The sequence below is a fragment of the Podarcis bocagei genome (genome assembly GCF_964188305.1).
Source record: "Podarcis bocagei genome assembly, chromosome: 6".
Taxonomy (NCBI): Eukaryota; Metazoa; Chordata; class Lepidosauria; order Squamata; family Lacertidae; genus Podarcis; species Podarcis bocagei.
In genome coordinates, this window is record NC_138130.1 from 67,061,435 (window position 1) to 67,079,072 (window position 17,638).

Genomic DNA, 17,638 nt, shown 5'->3' on the forward strand with positions numbered 1-17,638 from the left:
TCAGGTTACAGACTCCGCTAACCCAGAAATAGTACCTTGGGTTAAGAACTTTGCTTCAGGATGAGAACAGAAATCACGTGGCGGCGGCGCGGCGGCAGCAGGAGGCCCCATTAGCTAAAGTGGTGCTTCAGGTTAAGAACAGTTTCAGGTTAAGGATGGACCTCCGGAATGAATTAAGTTCTTAACCCAAGGTACTACTGTATTGGTTATATAGCCAACCTAGCAGTTCGAAAGCATGTCAAAGTGCAAGTAGATAAATAGGTACTGCTCCAGCGGGAAGGTAATGGTGTTTCCGTGCGCTGCTCTGGTTTAGTCATGCTGGCCACATGACCCTGAAGCTGTACACCAGCTCCCTTGGCCAGTAAAGCAAGATGAGCACCGCAACCCCAAAGTCGTCCGTGACTGGACCTAACGGTCAGGGGCCCCTTTACCTTTTATTGGTTACATCCTCCCTTTATTTCTCCAGCAAAGGTTTTAGGATTAACTGTTTGTGGTAATGTGGTTATTTACCAGCAGCAAGATGTTACAAATCAGTAAAGAGTAATCTCTGACCACTCAACCATTACTCAGAAGAACTAGGTAAGGACTAGGCACTTTTAAAACAAATCAGGAATTTAATTTTTTACACTGAAGAAGTCGTTGCTTAGTGATTACTTTTGCAAGGCAAAATACTTTGTTACAAAGAGAACTTTATTAACTGTCTTATTGCTTTCAAACTGTCACTGGACAGAAATATTCTTTTTAGGATGTATATTCTTTTACCCTAGCCATAAAATACTTCCAAACCCTCTAACTTTCCCTCAGATAGATAGAAAAACCCTTGTCCAGCCACAGATTAGACCTAACCCTAACTGAAAGCCATTTAGCAATCTGTACCCTCTAACACAGGGGTAGGCAACCTAAGGCCGGATGCGGCCCAATCACCTTCTCAATCCTGCCCACAGACGGTCCAGGAATCAGCATGTTTTTACATGAGTAGAATGTGTCCTTTTATTTGAAATGCATCTCTGTGTTATTTGTGGGCCATAGGAATTCGTTCATATTTTTTTTCAAAATATAGTCCGGCCCACAACATGGTCAGAGGGATGGTGTAAACCCTGCTGAAAAAAGTTGCTGACCCCTGCTCTAACAGGTAGCTCCTCTTTGAGCCTATTCGTATAGCCAGAGAACCCTTCTCTCCAGACAGACAGACAGACAGACAGACAGACAGAAAGTCCCTAATTCTAAAATCCAGATCCCTGCCTACCCCACAGACAACCCCTGCCTGTGCTCTCTCAGACATCCCTATCTCTTGACTGTCAACCTCTAACTTAAATTCCATTCTCTCTTTGTCTCTCCTAATTCAGTGATCTACTTGCCAGCTCCCACTGGTTGTTGGGTCACAAAGAGGCAGACCCAAAGCTTGTCTGTCACACTAGGCTATTGTACCTCAAAGTACAAGGCTCTCCATGTAAGTCTGGACTGCTGCAGACCCAAAATATATTTCATTACACGCCACATTTTCCAAGAGAGAAGTTATAGGGACACAATGTGTAATACAGTGTGGAGGTATTTTATAGGGACACAGTGCGTATGGAAGGACATCACTGGAGGCTTACTGGAAATTTGTAATGATTGCATTTATTTTCCAAACATACAGGGGGAACAAAGGCAGAAACACAACTTAAACACTCTAACAAACAGGCAAAGTCCAACCTGCCACATCAGATATCTAGGAAGAAAGGCAACCAGCATTCTTAGATAGATTTACAGAGCCCCAACTCAGCTTTGTGTGACCCTGTCTTTCTTTTTTTCTAAAACTGTTTTGCATTGAGGTCTTGTTAGGACTATCAATATCCCAAAATGCCATAAGTACAGTGGTACCTCGGGTTAAGTACTTAATTCGTTCCGGAGGTCTGTACTTAACCTCAAACTGTTCTTAACCTGAAGCACCACTTTAGCTAATGGGGCCTCCTGTTGCCGCTGTGCTGCCGGAGCACGATTTCTGTTCTCATCCTGAAGCAAAGTTCTTAACCTGAAGCACTATTTCTGGGTTAGCGGAGTCTGTAACCTGAAGCGTATGTAACCTGAAGCATATGTAACCCGAGGTACCACTGTACTTATATGAGAAGGAGAGAACCAAGTTATCAGTGTCAAAAGGAGTGGGGGATGCCAAGTATTCTAGGAGACACTAAGTGTTGCCTTTCACTGAAATTATGTTTCCTTCCAGTATTGAAAATAAAATGTGGGGGTTTCCATAGTAACTTGGTGCTCATGAATAGGCATTAAATGAATCAGGAACTTGAGCCCACATTGCATGTGTTTGAATTAGAAACCTAAATAGAAATTCGTAGGTTGAGGTAAACACCGATGACCTATAGGCTGGAGGAACATTAGAGCATTTTCAGTAGGCCGGTCCTCTGAACCATCGTTATGAGGATTAGGCATGACCAACTTCCATACTTCAGCAATATAGCTCTGGAAGTGTGTTTTGCCATATGGACTAAGCTGTTATGCACTGACAGACATTATAACACTCTGCACAACCCAACAACATCACTGAATCAAGTATATTTATTGTTTTCTTAGAATTGTGGGAAAGAGAACCATTGGTAGGTCACATTCTAACACAGGAACAACACTCCTACAAACCAAAATGCTTAACCAATACTTGATAATTCCTTAACCCTGTTTATTTATTACAGTAATTTATTCTATACCTTCCAGGACACCAAGGCAGCTTACGTGTAACATAAATGACTACATATTGAAATAAACATGCACACAAGCAGTAACATATGGGAAATCATAAGAATCTTCCCACTGGATCTGCCTAGCATGCAAAGTCTCCAATCTGTTCCCCAGGAAGTTGCATGTACTGCCTGCTGCTGTGTCTCAGTGTAGAGATGTGAAAGTTTCTCATAATTATCTGCTGAATACAGTGTATTTTGGTTCCAGTCTGTCTGGGATGTGCGGATAAAATAACTAACAAATATTTCCCTTAGTGGGCTAGATGATTCCCTTTTTAATGCCTGTCATCTGATAGTCTTTAGGTTCCTCTTTTTGTTAGTCAGACTGTCCCTGCTTATTGCCTAATGGGTATCAAGGGCAAAACAAGAGGGGAATCAGAATAGATTCTAAATCCTATTAAATAAACTAGGATATATGTCTTAATTTTACCATATTGCTGAAATATGAAGGGGGTCACAGCGTAATTGTGAACAAAAGGATGGGGTCAATGAAACAGGAATGTGTGCAGGAAGACCTATAGTTCAAAAAGACCCTGTAAAGAAAATGTTTTGGACCTGTCATTTGCCTTTCTGCAGTGCTCAGCAAAACACAGGAAATGCAGTGTCTGGATTGTGTGCATGCTTCTGTAGAAGCACAGAATAAGCACAGAATGTGGTAAAGGGTTAGTCAGCTCAGCTTCCTGATAATCTAAGCTTCCACTTAAAACATACAGACACACAATCAAGTTTCTAGCCTTTACACTGTGAAGATAATATGCTTGAAAATGTGGGTAATGCCTCCTGAGATTTCAAAAGCTGTCCAGGCAGTCAGGGACAGGACTGCATTGAATTACACATTGTTTTCTCCTCCCAGTAGCTTGTAAAATTGGAATGAATGATGCACAACAGTAACACTGCAAAATAAAGATATAGGCTGCATAATTAAAGTTTTCCCTTATTTCCTTTGGTACAATATAATTAGTTTGCTAAACATATGCTTTCCTTAAGGAAATCAGAAAAAAACCAAGACACCCATAGTTCAGTATAAAGTATTTCAGCAACCAATGGAGACATAAGAAAAAATATTTCAAACAAAAGATCTTACTAAATTGTGTGTCTACCAATAGTCAATAATGACTTATACAAATATTTCTAGGTATTCAATAGTTATTCCTATTAAGTATGCACTCCTTTTGATTAATATGATTTTTATGTTAATAAACATTTAAGTAACTTGTTATAACACTGTACATTCTTTAAATCAGAATATTAGATTTACAAATTATGATTGTTTTAATTAGTTACTGGTGATCGATCTTGACAGCTTGCGCTCATCATTGTCCCTTTTACTTCATTTACTTCATTTACTTTATGTTTACTTTACTTCAAACTTTATGTTCTGGTATAATACAATGCAGACTCCTTTGTGTCTATTAATATAGCTTACTGCTAGATCATATTAAGATAGTTTGCCAGATCTATTAATAATAAGACAAAATATTGTCCTAGCTTTTTGAGCTTTTTAAATTGATTAATAATTGATATGAGAATGCTTGGTAATTACATAACACTTCATTTGCAGTGCTCAGTTGCTTCAGAAACATTTTATCAGTTAAATGGTTCCAACAACTTTGGAAGTTTTTTTACAGATAGGAAGGGTGTGTGTGAAAAATATTGGCTTGCCTGTGATATCCAGTGAGGCCAGGGCAAAGCCCAGATCAGAATTTGATATGCATATCCTGATAGTGTCTGTCAGGATAAATTAACCATTCATCCTGCAGTGGCACTGAGATGCCACTGTCCTTGATATTAATTCTTATAGCTGGGATTATTGAAACACACACACACACACACACACACATTTCAAGGAGTAATATATATATATATATATATATATATATATATATATATATATATATAAAACTAAAAATGTGAATGTTTCATTAGTAACATGGTTTTTATAAATGATAATCAGAAACCTGTGTTGTAGGGTGTGTGCACCTTTTCTTTCCTTTCTATGCAGACATTGTGGAAGTGGGAGTTACGGTACTTGATATATTTCTATACAGTTTTGCTGGATACAGCAGTTTTTGCCTATGCTGCCTGCTCACTGCCCAAGCTGAAGTGCACTGAAGCCACTGGTGCAGTGTCCCTGGGCTCAGTGGCTCCCTTGAGGACTTCTGGTGTCCACAAAGCCTCCTCCACTGCAACTTAGCGGGCAGAAAGAAAACAAATGGTAATTTATGAAAGGGAAGTATTTAAGTGATAGAATTTTTTTCTAGAGAGGAGTTTTGGAATATTGAGAAAGATTTAGAGGGAACTGGAAAATCTTTAAAGAATACCTGGAAAACTATTGTAATAATAAACATCTCTTGGCAGAACTAGAATGATCCTTGTAAGATAAGAAACATAATGTTTTTGATATCCGATAAAAATAAAGAAAGTAATACAGTAATTTGGAACTGTGTGTGAAAGAACAATAGAAATAATAATACAATGAGTCTAATCGGAAGTTAAATGTATTTATTCTCCTTTTTATTTTTTTCTTTATTAATTTCTTTATACTTGCTCCCCCCTTTTTCTTTTTCTTCCTTTCTTCCTCTTTTACATTTTTCTCTCTTCTCACTTTCTTCTTTTAGTCTCCTTTTTTCTGATCAGCTAAGAAAAAGATAAAGTTAAATATGAAAAGTTGACTAACCAGAAGTGATGTTTTGTAGTTTGTTAACTCTTGTTAAAGATGGTCAACTGCAATGAATTGATGTACTGTATTAGTTATTGTTGATTTATTGTTATTGTTGAATCTTAAATAAAATTTATTTCTTTAAAAAAAAGGAAAAGAAAGTGACTAGCTTCACTTGTCTGGAACAATAACAGAAGAGACCATCTACATCTGGGGAAACTCTGAAGCTATTCCTTTTTTTAAAAAAAATAATATTTTTATTGCTTTTTTCCAGGTACAGATGTAAAGTCACATATATAAAAGAAATAACAGAAAAAGAAAAAGAAAAGAAAAAGAAATCTATCTTTCCAAGACATTTTTTCATAACCAACCGGACTTCCCCACATCTCCCTCACCGTGCATTCTTTACAATAAAAGTATCAGCAAATTGTTACCTTGTTTCATGCGTTCTTTTGTACTTTCAAATAATTATACTTTGGGTTTAAAATACTTATTATCAATTTACTTTTACCCTAAAATAGATATAATGTTACTTTAAACTTTAGTCCTTTCATAATTGTAACTTAGTTTCCCATATCACCAAATCTTAGAGCTATTCCATTGAGTTGCAGAGGAAGAAAAGGTCAGATTTCTCAGCTCTGACAAAAATGGAAGAGAAACTGGACTCAAGAGGAAAGGGTAAAATTAGAGATGTTTAGTTCAAGACTTTGTGTGGATGCCTTGTACAAAGTGAGTGAAGGAAGTGTGGCTCTTCCACAGCCAGTGCCAAGAGTAACAGTAGCCCTAGGAAGCAAGCTGCTACCAATGTCTATCTTCACACTACCTCTTTTCAGAGATGCTGAGTATGTCAAATATGCCATAAAATTCCTTCCAGGGTTAGGAGTATGCATTGTGTCATGATGATGGACTTCCTGGGATTTCGCTTGACCCCCAAAGGGATGGAGATTGATCTTCCTAAGGTCAGCAGTGTGGCGTCTTGGCAGGCACCAAAGACTAAGAAGGATTTGCAGAGGTTCTTGGAGTTTGCAAACTACTACTGGAAGTTCCTGCCTGCCTACTCGATAGTAACAGCTCCCCTCACTGACTGCTTCATGGAGGCAGGACCTACTGGAGATCAAGTTGCTATGCTCACTAGGCCTGACACTCTGTTTAGTCTGTGCAGATGTTTTTGCTAATAAAGAATTACGTAACTCTAACTGGCATAATGTGATTTACTGCAGGAATGCTCCTGACACATTTGCTTATAATATTTTTACTTGGTGTTTGTGTGTCTTTATCAGGAGGGGGAAAAGTGGGACCTGCAACAAAACGTTGCAGTGTGGAGTATTTGAACCCCTAACTCTCCCTCCAAGGCATAAATGGAATGTTAAAAGGAAACCTCTTTATGACAGCAACTGTCCTGCTTTGGTGTAGGAACTTTAAATACTGGTGGATATACGAGTTACCAAATTATACTATTTGCTAGCTGTAAATTGTAGCACGATGTTGACTTTCCCCATACTTATATACACTTCCATATTTTCTATATAGGTAAATACTCCCAACATTATTTGGTTGACTGTACGTGATGCCAGACCCCAAACTTAGTGAAAGCAGCCTGTTAAACTCTGCTCGCAGTTTCATAGTACTTAATGGGGGAAACTGATAATTTTTCAACGATGAATGCAGCGATATGGGCCATGAACAGAACCAAGAGGGCTTCCGCATGCCAGGCTACGGAAATGTGCACAGATGTGAGTGGAGTGGCGTGGAGCAAGTCCCTAAAAACCGCCAGTAAGGACAAGATCCACGGTGACGCCTTACTACTACTACTGAGCCTGCGTCACCGCGTCCTTTCTGTCGGAAACAGGCCATGGCAAAGCGACCGCTCTGCAATTGCCCAGCCCTCACAATAAAGCCCCAAGGTAGCTTCCAGTCACGTGACAGGCGCCCAAAGTGGGCGGGCAGCTTCTCTTCTCAATGGCCCTCCCATGGCTGAGTGAAATCCCGAGCTCCCAATCGCCCTGCGACGTGAGGAGTGAAGGGCAGAGCCTGGCCAGAAGGAAGACGCTGGATTCAGGAGGTGTGCGTGATTGACAGCGCTCCGGCTCAATACCGGCATGGAGGTTCCCTTCGGCTCTCCCACCCCTCTTCCAACCATGGGCGGGGGTGGAACAATGAGAGGAAAAGGAGGTGGAGGCAGGAAAATGGCAGCGGCGACCGTGGCGGTGGCGGCGTTAACGGCGCCAGGAGGCGGCGGCGGCTGCAGTCCGAGGCAAGGCGCTGCTCCGCTCGCCGCCTGGCTCAGCTCGTTGCTGTTGGCGGCGGCTCTCGGCTTGTGTGAGTGGGTTTCCCGTGTCGGGGTCGGCGCGCCTGAAAGGGAAGGAGGGGAGCCAAGGAGGGAGAAGGCAGGGCGGGAGAAAAGCCTTTCCTCTTCGCTGAGCCCCGCCGTCTCCGACAGAACTCGGGCGGCGGGGGAAGCGGAGCGCGCGCGGGAGGCGAGTCGTCTGGGGCGTGTGAACGCGACGCTGCGGCGGAGCGCTGTTTCCTCGGTGCTGTTGGGTGTTGGCGGGGGATTCCAGGTCTCCCGGAGCCCCCCTCGCAGCCCCTCCCTGGTCTCTCTCCGGTAAAAGGAAGAATGGGTGGGGGTGAGCTAACGTACGTGTCATGATGGTGGCGGGTGTACGTGTGAATCGCTTTGCAGAAGAGCCCAGGGCGGAACAGAGACCAAGGAAGAGCAGGTGACCTCTCTCTCTCCCTCTGCTACTCCGCCCTTTGGGTCTTTAGGTTGAGCTCTGGACAAATAATAATAAGGGTAAGTGCTGAGCCATGCAAGAGGGGAAATTGCTGCGTCCATGAATCAATCTCTTTCCTTTCTGCTGGTACCGGATAAAGCGCCCAAGACCTCGTATGCCTAGGATTGGTGTTGCCATTGTTTGGCTTTGAGTTTCCTGCCTTCATTTGTAGCGCTGCTTTCTTAAAGCAGTGCACAGTTCTTACTAGTCGTAAAGCAATGGATGCGATGAGGTAGTCTGGTCACGGGAACAGTCCCGCAAACAGGTATGGCGATATACTGCTTCACTGCACATGCTCAAGAGTTAGCCTGGGTCAGTTCAAGTCAAATGTGTGTTAACGCAGAGTCAGTAATGAAAATCTATCCTAGGAGTTGTTGCACACAGTTTTTACACGTGCCTTTCAGAGAAATTGGCTTTCCACAACCTGGTCAAACTTACTTAGATCTGCTTGAGGGGAATCAGCTTACAGATTCCTTCTGAGGCACCAACATAATTATTAAACACAGTTTCCCATACTTCCGTTTCCTTTTCTTGGGTAAATTGCCTCATCTCACAAATGTACAATGTTGCCTTGGCCATTTCTCTGTTACGCTCTTTGAATATAAAATGTACTAGTATGCAAAATGGCTACTGGCTAGCCATGTCCTGTTATTCTGCAGCAAAGAAATCAATCCATCTTTAAGCTGGGCAGGGTTCCCCCCCCCCTATGAACTAGCAGTGCTTTATTTTGTGAAAGGATAGTGGTTTGGACCTATGGAATATTATCTATTTGAAACTCCCTTTTGTTCCTTATAGCTGAGCTATGTTAGAATGATGTTTTTTGTTTTAATCCCCAAGTAGCTGTTCTCTGGGCATTTCAGTTGCTTCCAGAAGTAACATATTAAATAGAATCAACATAAGCACTTTTTCATGTGCTGCGTAATACATGAGGTAATGAATAACCTGGCTTAAATCAGTGTTAGGAACTCCGATATATAAGCTAGGTGCCAAATGGCTCCTTAAACCAAAGTTAGTCACCAAAATGGAATGTTTAGTTGCCATTTTGGGGCAAGACAGCTCTGAAGTCTGATTGTGATTCTCAGTTAAGCATCTGGCTAGTTCAGATAACAACCTTGAGCTTTGATAAGAAAGAAACGTCATTTGATCCAGGGACAGTCCACACATATATTGGTCTTTTTGAATCTCTCTCTTAATGGTAATTGCCCCTGCTCAGACTGCACAGAAGAAGCATTTTGGTTCCAGAAATTCATTCTGATTGTGCTGATAAAACATAACTGGTAGAATTCTACAGGTTGGAGTATTAGCAAGGCCTTTTTTCAGTCAGACTGGTGGAACTCTGTTCCGGCACCTCTTAGGAGGGCGCCATTGCCATTATAAGAGAAAAAAGGAGGCATTCATGGTGAGTTCCAGCATCCCTTTTTCTAGAAAAATACCACTGGGTATTAGTTTGTGAAAACAGTCCAGATCCAATGATCCCCAGGCATGCACCTGCAGATGGTAGAAGTTTCAAGTGCCATCCTAGCAGCCAGGCATATTTACTTGGTTGCAAGTGGTTGAAAGCAAGGTGCAAAATGTGCCTGGTTAATTTCAAACACTGGTTTAAGTGTATTGGATATTAATCCAGCCGGTCACGGGAACAGTCCCACAAGCAGGTCTTGTGAATATGCCCGTACAGTGGTACCTTGGTTCTCAAACTTAATCTTTTCCGGGAGTCCGTTTGACTCCCAAAATGGTTCGAAAACCAAGGCACGACTTCCAATTGGCTGCAGGAGCTTCCTGCAGTCAAGTGGAAGCTGCGTCAGACATTCGGCTTCCAAAAAACGTTCGCAAACTGGAATACTTACTTCTGGGTTTGCGGTGTTCGGGAGCCAATTTGTTCGGGAGCCAAGCTCTTTGAGAACCAAGGTACCACTGTACTAGCAAAAATATAGTGGTACCTCCGGTTGTGGATGGGATCCGTTCTGGATCTCCGGTCAGATCCCAAGGTTTCCGCAACCAGAGGGACTGCTTCTGTGCATGCACGCATGGCGGTAGACTGCTTCTGCACATGTGCACAGCGCGGCAGATTGCTGCTGCACATGCACGCTTGACAAAACCCAGAAAAATACTTCTGGGTTTGCCACATTCGCATCCTGAAGGATATGCAATTGGAGGTGTGCGTATCCAGAGGTACCACTGTAGTGCTGTTTTATAATAATGAAAGAGTTACTTCAAATGGAAACAAAATATTGTTTCCTGTTGCAAACCTCATAGTTCCTACTAATCAAGACAGGTATTGTAAGACTTTTTAATTTGATGTAGCATTTATTTGATTAGAATTTAAAACTTTTTGCACAACTGGCTCATAGGAAAAAAACTGGCAGTGGTAGCACTAATGGGATTATTGGAAGTGGCAAAAAATGAAAACAATTTTGGTTGTGGTTTACTGAAATATTATGCCTAAAGGGGACAGTGAATTGTTCCCTTTTTGAACCCAAGTTTTTTGTGTGCCCAAATATATTTGACTTGCCTCTTCCAGAAAGTCCATTGAGATCACTTTCAGGATCAGCAAGCTTTAGTAATAGAAATAGGTCAGATTTTGTTTTTCCTTTCTACTTGGCAGTCTTAAAAAAATTCTATTTTTGTGTTGCATTGATGCCATGGATTGAAAATGGCACCACAGAAAATTAGTGATATTACTAAAGTAAATTGTGCATGTCAAATTTGGAACTTGTGGAGTCTGGAGTCTTTATTCTGAGAACCCACTACGTGCCTCCTAGACTTAACCAGTGTGCAGAAATGAACTAAAAGTGCTCCTTCTGGCCACAGTTTAGAAGCCATTATTTGTATGCTTCAGGATGGAAGGTTTTTCCCCTCCTCAGATTTAGTCATATACTTCCTTCCCACACTTTACAATTATTGAGCAAATCAAAACAAAGGCACTTGTATTTCTTTTCTTTCATTAAATGGAGCGCCTTAAGATACACCAGAGTGAGAATAATAGGACTCTCAACTGTTATCAACAGTAGTCCATTATGGCATGGTTGCAGAGCTCCAGTCAGATAAATGGCCATTTCAGAGTCTAATCCTATTTCTAACCTAGCTTCAGTTCAAAGGAACAATATTATAGACTGCTACTTTCACTCTTTGTTCAATAAATTCTAGGATAACTGACAGGGTTCCGGAATCTGTATTTGGGGTTTTTGCACCATGTCAAACTTTTCAGCTAAACATTCTCACTTCTCAGAAATATAAGCAATAGAGATAGCTCAAACACATGCTGAGACAGGAAAGGAAAATTATTCACAAAGCAACAATTAAGGTGTTTGTGCTTACATGCTTGTTCTGTATATGTATCTTTGCTAGTGTAAGTATATAGCTGGACTGGGGACGCAACTTACCGTATTTTCCTGTCTATAAGATGCCCCCATGTATAAGACGACCCCTATTTTTTGAGCCCAAAATTAAGAAATAAATATTTTAAACATTCTGTGTATAAGACGACCCCCAATTTTAAACTTAAAAAAATTGGGGAAAAACATAGTCTTACACACTGAAAAATATTATATATATTTTTTAGTCTTGCGTGGATTCATTTTCAAATCTTAACATTTCAGTTCATTGATACAAAATATAGTTTCATTTCTGACTGGATAGTTGTTAATGGTTATACAGTGGTACCTCGGGTTAAGTACTTAATTCGTTCCGGAGGTCCGTTCTTAACCTGAAGCACCACTTTAGCTAATGGGGCCTCCTGCTGCTGCTGCGCCGCCAGAGCAAGATTTCTGTTCTCATCCTGAAGCAAAGTTCTGAACCTGAGGTACTATTTCTGGATTAGCAGAGTCTGTAACCTGAAGCGTATGTAACCTGAAGCGTATGTAACCCGAGGTACCACTGTAGTTTGTGGCTGTGGTTGTAGCATTGTTGTGAAACTTCGTAATATTGTTCTCCTCAACAATAACTTAGAAGCTTTCCCTAGACCAAGTCAGTTTTTATAACTGGACTTAAGTATACATTCTTTCCTCCTTGCCCCACCTTAACTGTTAGGGGAAACTGCTACTGACTGGTGACTCTTTACCTATATGCGTGGAAGCCAGCAAATACTTGTTGCAAATTACAGTGATCTGTGCTTATGTGGAGCTGTTGAAAATAATCCCCATGACCTTCTTGTCGTGTTTTGTAATTTTCCATGCAAGACGGGGCTATTTCAGTATTGAAACATCTTCCAAAATTTTGCAATACCAGCTCAACAGAGCCGTAAGTAATGTTTAGCAAAGGTAGTGTAAAGAGCTCTCTGATTACACATTTCCAACATCCATCTTCTAGCCTTTTTTAGTGCATTTCTTATTAAGTACACTGTTGGGAGGAAATAGGGCAGGGATGGGGAATTTATGACCCTCCAGATGATGTTGGTCTCCCATCAGCTTCAGTCAGCATAGCCAATGGTCAGGAATGATGTGAGTTGTAGTCCAACAACAGACCTACTATACAGGGTTCCTTGTATACTGCTGTCTGTGTTGTGCTTTTGGGTTCATATTAGCAACCATACAACTCAGAAGGCATGGTTTGTTGCCTAAACCAATGAGATACGTTTTTATTGAGAGCCTTCTGTTGGTACTTGAAATAGCACAACTAGCTAGTAGTCTTATAGATATTAGTTCAGCTGAAGTAAGACTTTTTCTTTAATATTTTTACACACACATGCACAGTATTTGCTGTGTAATTGAGAAAACATCTTAGCGTGGACTCTTGCGGTCTATATGTGTACTTTGTTTATCTAGCTCTGTGTCCCTATAATTGGTGCTTATGGACTTTGCACAGGCTTCTTTTTGCTGGAAGCCATATGAACTCTGAAACAGACATTGAATTGCAATTTATTGTTGTTTACTCCTTTTAGCAGTTTCGTAACAGAAAGTATTGCTTGGGTGTCCCTGAATAAGTGGTGGCAACAGTAATTCTATATCCCTTTTGTACCCATTATCTGTAGTTCTTGGTTGTGTTATGAGAAATAATTTCACAAGGGAATGTTCTTAAGAGAATCTCTAATCTGCAACCTGAGTGGCTTGCCAATTATCTCTTGATCAAAATCTAAAGCAGCTTTAGACTAATCACAAATTGTTCTAATGTTGTAAGTATCTTGACTTTTCCTACCCTGCTGCATGACAGTTAACCAACACATCAACAAAGCCAAAATAGACAGGGAGATCTTCCATGATGTGTACTTAATTATCTGCTAATACAGAGAGAGAAGAACAGAATAAATGCTGAACTGTGGTCTGTATCCCTGCATTTGATGGACTGTTGGGAGTGGGGTAGCTGGTGAAGGAAAATTAATACCCAATACCCCCACATGCCCTCCCTGCAGCTTGGCCATTGTGGCTGCAGTCCAATGCCGTACTTATTTTCCTGTTCCCCAAGTGTATTTGCTCCCGAAGGCTTTTGGAAGGTTGGTAGCATGAAGAAAATGTCTTCAGTATATCCAGTATATCTGAAGGAGCGTCTCCACCCCAATCGTTCTACCCAGACACTGAGGTCCAGCACCGAGGGCCTTCTGGCGGTTCCCTCACTACGAGAAGCCAAGTTACAGGGAACCAGGCAGAGGGCCTTCTCTGTAGTGGTGCCCGCCCTGTGGAATGCCCTCCCACCAGATGTCAAAGAGAACAACAACTACCAGACTTTTAGAAGATATCTGAAGGCAGCCCTGTTTAGGGAAGCTTTTAATGTTTGATGTATTACAGTGTTTTAATTTTTTAATTTTTTTTGGAAGCTGCCCAGAGTGGCTGGGGAAGCCCAGCCAGATGGGCGGGGTATAAATAATAAATTATTATTATTATTATTATTATTATTATTATTATTATTATTATTATTATTATTATTGCTTAATGTCCCATCTGCATTTCCATTTAATAAGCCCATGAGATTTCTGTCAGAAAGTTTGAAGGAGACGTCTCATTTGTTCAGCTCAGCTTTCACTGCCTTCTTAAAGGTGCAATCCAAACTCCACTTACATGGAAGTACCCCACTGAATTCAATAGGTCTTGGTTGTAAGTAGAGAAGGTTAGGATTGCAGTGTTAAAAACCCCTCTTCTGCAAGCTTGTTTGCTCACCAAGGCCTCTAGAAAGTTCGGAGGAGGTAGTGGTCTGTCCATCTCCTCCAGTCCCACCCAGATACTTTCTGCAAGTTTGTTTGCCTACTGCGGGGAGGAAGTTGTGGTCATAGGTCTCTATCTTTGCTTTCTGCTTATCGGGTTTTACAAAACGTTTTTGTTACGTTTTGCTGAGGGTTGTAATACTTCACATGCTCAGGGCATTTTTTTGTACTCCACAAAACCGTATGCCATAAATAAATTTCTTAGAAGATAGCATGAGTCTTATTTTGTAATATCAGGTGTTCCTTTCTAGGAGAAGAGACCCCTGTTTTGGCAATTGTGAGCATCAAGCTCACAACCACTTTAACCCAGCCTTGATTATTGCATAAACTTAATGTATTACAAAGAATGATGCATCCAATTAAGTGGACTCTAGCCCACGAAAGCTTATGCCATAATACAATTTTTAGCCTTTAAGATGGCAGTGCTGTTTTGTTTGCTGTTCTGCTAAAATTGTACTGTGACCTACTTTACAGGGTTGATGTGAGGATAAAAGAGTATAAAACACTTTGGCAAATTTAAAATGCTATTACAGAAAGCTGCAGGGGATGGTTCAGATGAGAATGCAGTGTGCAGAGCCTACATGTAATATGGGAGCATGGGTTACAACCTGCCTGCATACTCCATCCCAGGCAAGCCTGTTCTAGCAGGCAGCCACACTGGATTTGCTGTCCAAAGTTTTTAGGTCTGAATATTTTGGTTGTTTCCCAAATTCTTTATTGTTTTAGTTTAGGTTTTTTCATGATTTCAGATCTTCCCCTCTCCCATTCAAAACCAGGGACAGCAGGCTGGATATAGGTATGCGTATTCCAAGACGTTCAAGGTGGCATTCATAAGTCCCCGATGTGAGGTAGGTTAGGCTGAGAGATGGTAACTGGCCCAAGGTCACATGGTGAGCTTCAGGGCTAAATAGTGATTTTTAACCCTGTTCCCCTAGGTCCTAATCCACTTAATTTCCCTGCATTTTATTCCACTTTCTTGAAAAAAGATGTAGAAATGAAAAAGCAGAGGTAGAGATGTGAAGGCCAAGAAAGAAAAGAACTGGAAAATTTAGGGGGGGAAATGCTTTTTCCCTCTTTCCCCCTGTTGGATTGTATTGTATTGTTTGTTTGTTTATAAAACACTTTCTTTTAGAATGATGAACAAATTTTTGAGACAAGCTGTTCATATAATTAATCCCCCAAAATAATTTCTGAAGCTGCATAGCAGAAAGACTTTTATGCAAGACTAGGTACAGTTTCAGATCGTTACAATTCCTGTATATGGAGGCAAGTCCTGAGTTGTACATTGAGAGTACAATACTCAAGTGAAAGAGCAAGATGCATTTCTGCCTCTTGGAGGGCACTGCTGTTGCCTCAAGAGAAGGAAGGAGGATTGAATGCCTTCTTTGCTTGTGGCCGTAAATTTGTTGGCATGGTTGTTGGATCTGTTTCTGACCTCTTGACCAGTCCTCAAAGGACTGGGAGTGGGAGAAAGTACAGAGCAGTGTAATTTTGTTACCCCCAATTCAGACTGCTGCAAATCTGTTGGATCCAAGATTCAAAGGTGGAAATGTAAGCACAGCTTCTGCATTTAACAGGATAACAAAACAAGCAGTATGCTTAGGGCTTGCTGTTGGAGAGGTACTTTTAAATGTTGCAACATACAGAACATATTAAGGTGTTTGGCCACGGAATGCAGTCTGGGATTCTGCCAAGCGTATGCTACTGCAAGATTGTGTCAAGGCCTTTGCACAGCACAGCCTCTGACACCAACTGCTTCTTAGCTATGTCAGATACTTTCATCTCAAGTAGGATGTTTGTGTGTGTGCGGGGGAGTGGGGGGACCTGGTCTCTGTTTGGAAATACAGTGGTACCTCAGTTGTTGAACATTTCCGAAGCCAAATGTTTCAAAAGCCCGGAAGTGAATGCTTCTGCTTTCGAACGTGCCTCGGAAGTGAAATGGCTTCCAAGGCATGTTTCTCCACTTTCTGAATAGAATTTGCCAACCACCCATTGCGCCTTAGTTGTCGAACATTTCGGAAGTTTAAAGGTCTTCTGGAATGGATTATGTTTGACAACCGAGATACCACTGTACACCAAATCAAGAAATAAACTGAGATGTGGAAGAGTAGAAGTTTGTTTCAGTTTGGATAAACCTTCAGTTTTTAGAAGTCTGGAAATGTTTCATCTCTGAGCTGCAGGGGGCAGAGGAATAATTCTCCATAAGGCCTGGAAATATATGGGGTTCATGTTTAAGAGTCCAGTGTGGCACCTTTAAGACTAACAAATTCAGGCTGCAGTCATTTACATACTTATCGCTTCTTATTACTTCTATGTTATGTACACTAATCATGGCATGGATGCATACTAGAAATTGTGACAGCAAGGGCCCCTTCTGAACTAAGGTAAGACACTTAGGGGCTATGTATTAATAAGACTACAGTGTTTAAGTATCCACTGTTTCTTTGCAAAGGAGGAGGATAGGGAGAGAACCAGGACAGGTGGAAGCCACACAAACGTTTATTCCATCAGTCTCCTCCTCTGGCAGCAGAGATTCCTTTGGTACCAAATTGAGAAGTTTCCAGTTGGGACTAAATAAATAAATAAATAAATAATAAAAAGCAAAGCTTGGGTGTCAACAGTATGTTTGCAAGGGAGTAGGATAGGGAGAAAACTAGGACAACTTGACCATGACCTGCGGCCTCTTAGCACTACCAGGCCAAGTGGGCACCAGCTGCCATTGGCTCTTCTAAACAGATTTATTTATTTATTTATTTATTTATTTATTTATTTATTTATTTTTGCAATTTATTATTTTAATAGCAACTTGAGAATTTGTCCGGTTATTATCATTTGAATTGCTGTTCTGGCTTAATGGAAATTCTAAACATAGATTCTAAAAAGTAAATAATTTTCTTCAGTGTCCCCATAGTAAAAAGAAACAACAACTTTTAAATTGATATGCTAGTAGCTTATGTGCATATGATCATTTTATTACAGTTTTAGGTGTCTTGTATGAAAGTATGTATTGTATTACCAAAAGTTCACATTTAATATATATGAAGTCTTACATGTTGTAAACTTGACTTCTATCAGCCTAGTAGGTTTTAGATCTTGCTATACTTCTTCTCAATATCCATACATGCCGCTGCAAGGAGAAATTTTTAAAAGTACTCTATGAGGAATTGGCGGAGTAGACACATCCATTATTGCAACCAAAGGAAGCTGAGGAGAAGATTCTAACTCGATTTTATTTATTAAACAAAGTTCTTTAAAAATTGAGGTTTCAAAGGATCGAACAGCTTTGCAAAACCACCACATGTGTATGAAGGAGCCAGTCTCCCCATATCTCCTTCAACAGGGAGGT

At 40.9% G+C, this 17,638-nt stretch overlaps 1 protein-coding gene across 2 annotated transcripts in view; it reads left to right on the forward strand.

The window, feature by feature from the left end:
* The first annotated feature begins 7,472 nt into the window (after window positions 1-7,472).
* The window catches only part of LOC308589967 (myelin protein zero-like protein 1), a 31,011-nt gene continuing 20,845 nt past the window's right edge, over window positions 7,473-17,638 (forward strand). For both annotated transcript variants that reach the window (XM_081199561.1, XM_081199560.1), the window contains exon 1: window positions 7,473-7,707. In XM_081199561.1, coding sequence (XP_081055687.1) covers window positions 7,488-7,707 — 220 coding nt within the window. In that variant the 5' untranslated portion in view covers window positions 7,473-7,487. The remainder of the gene's footprint in view (window positions 7,708-17,638) is intronic.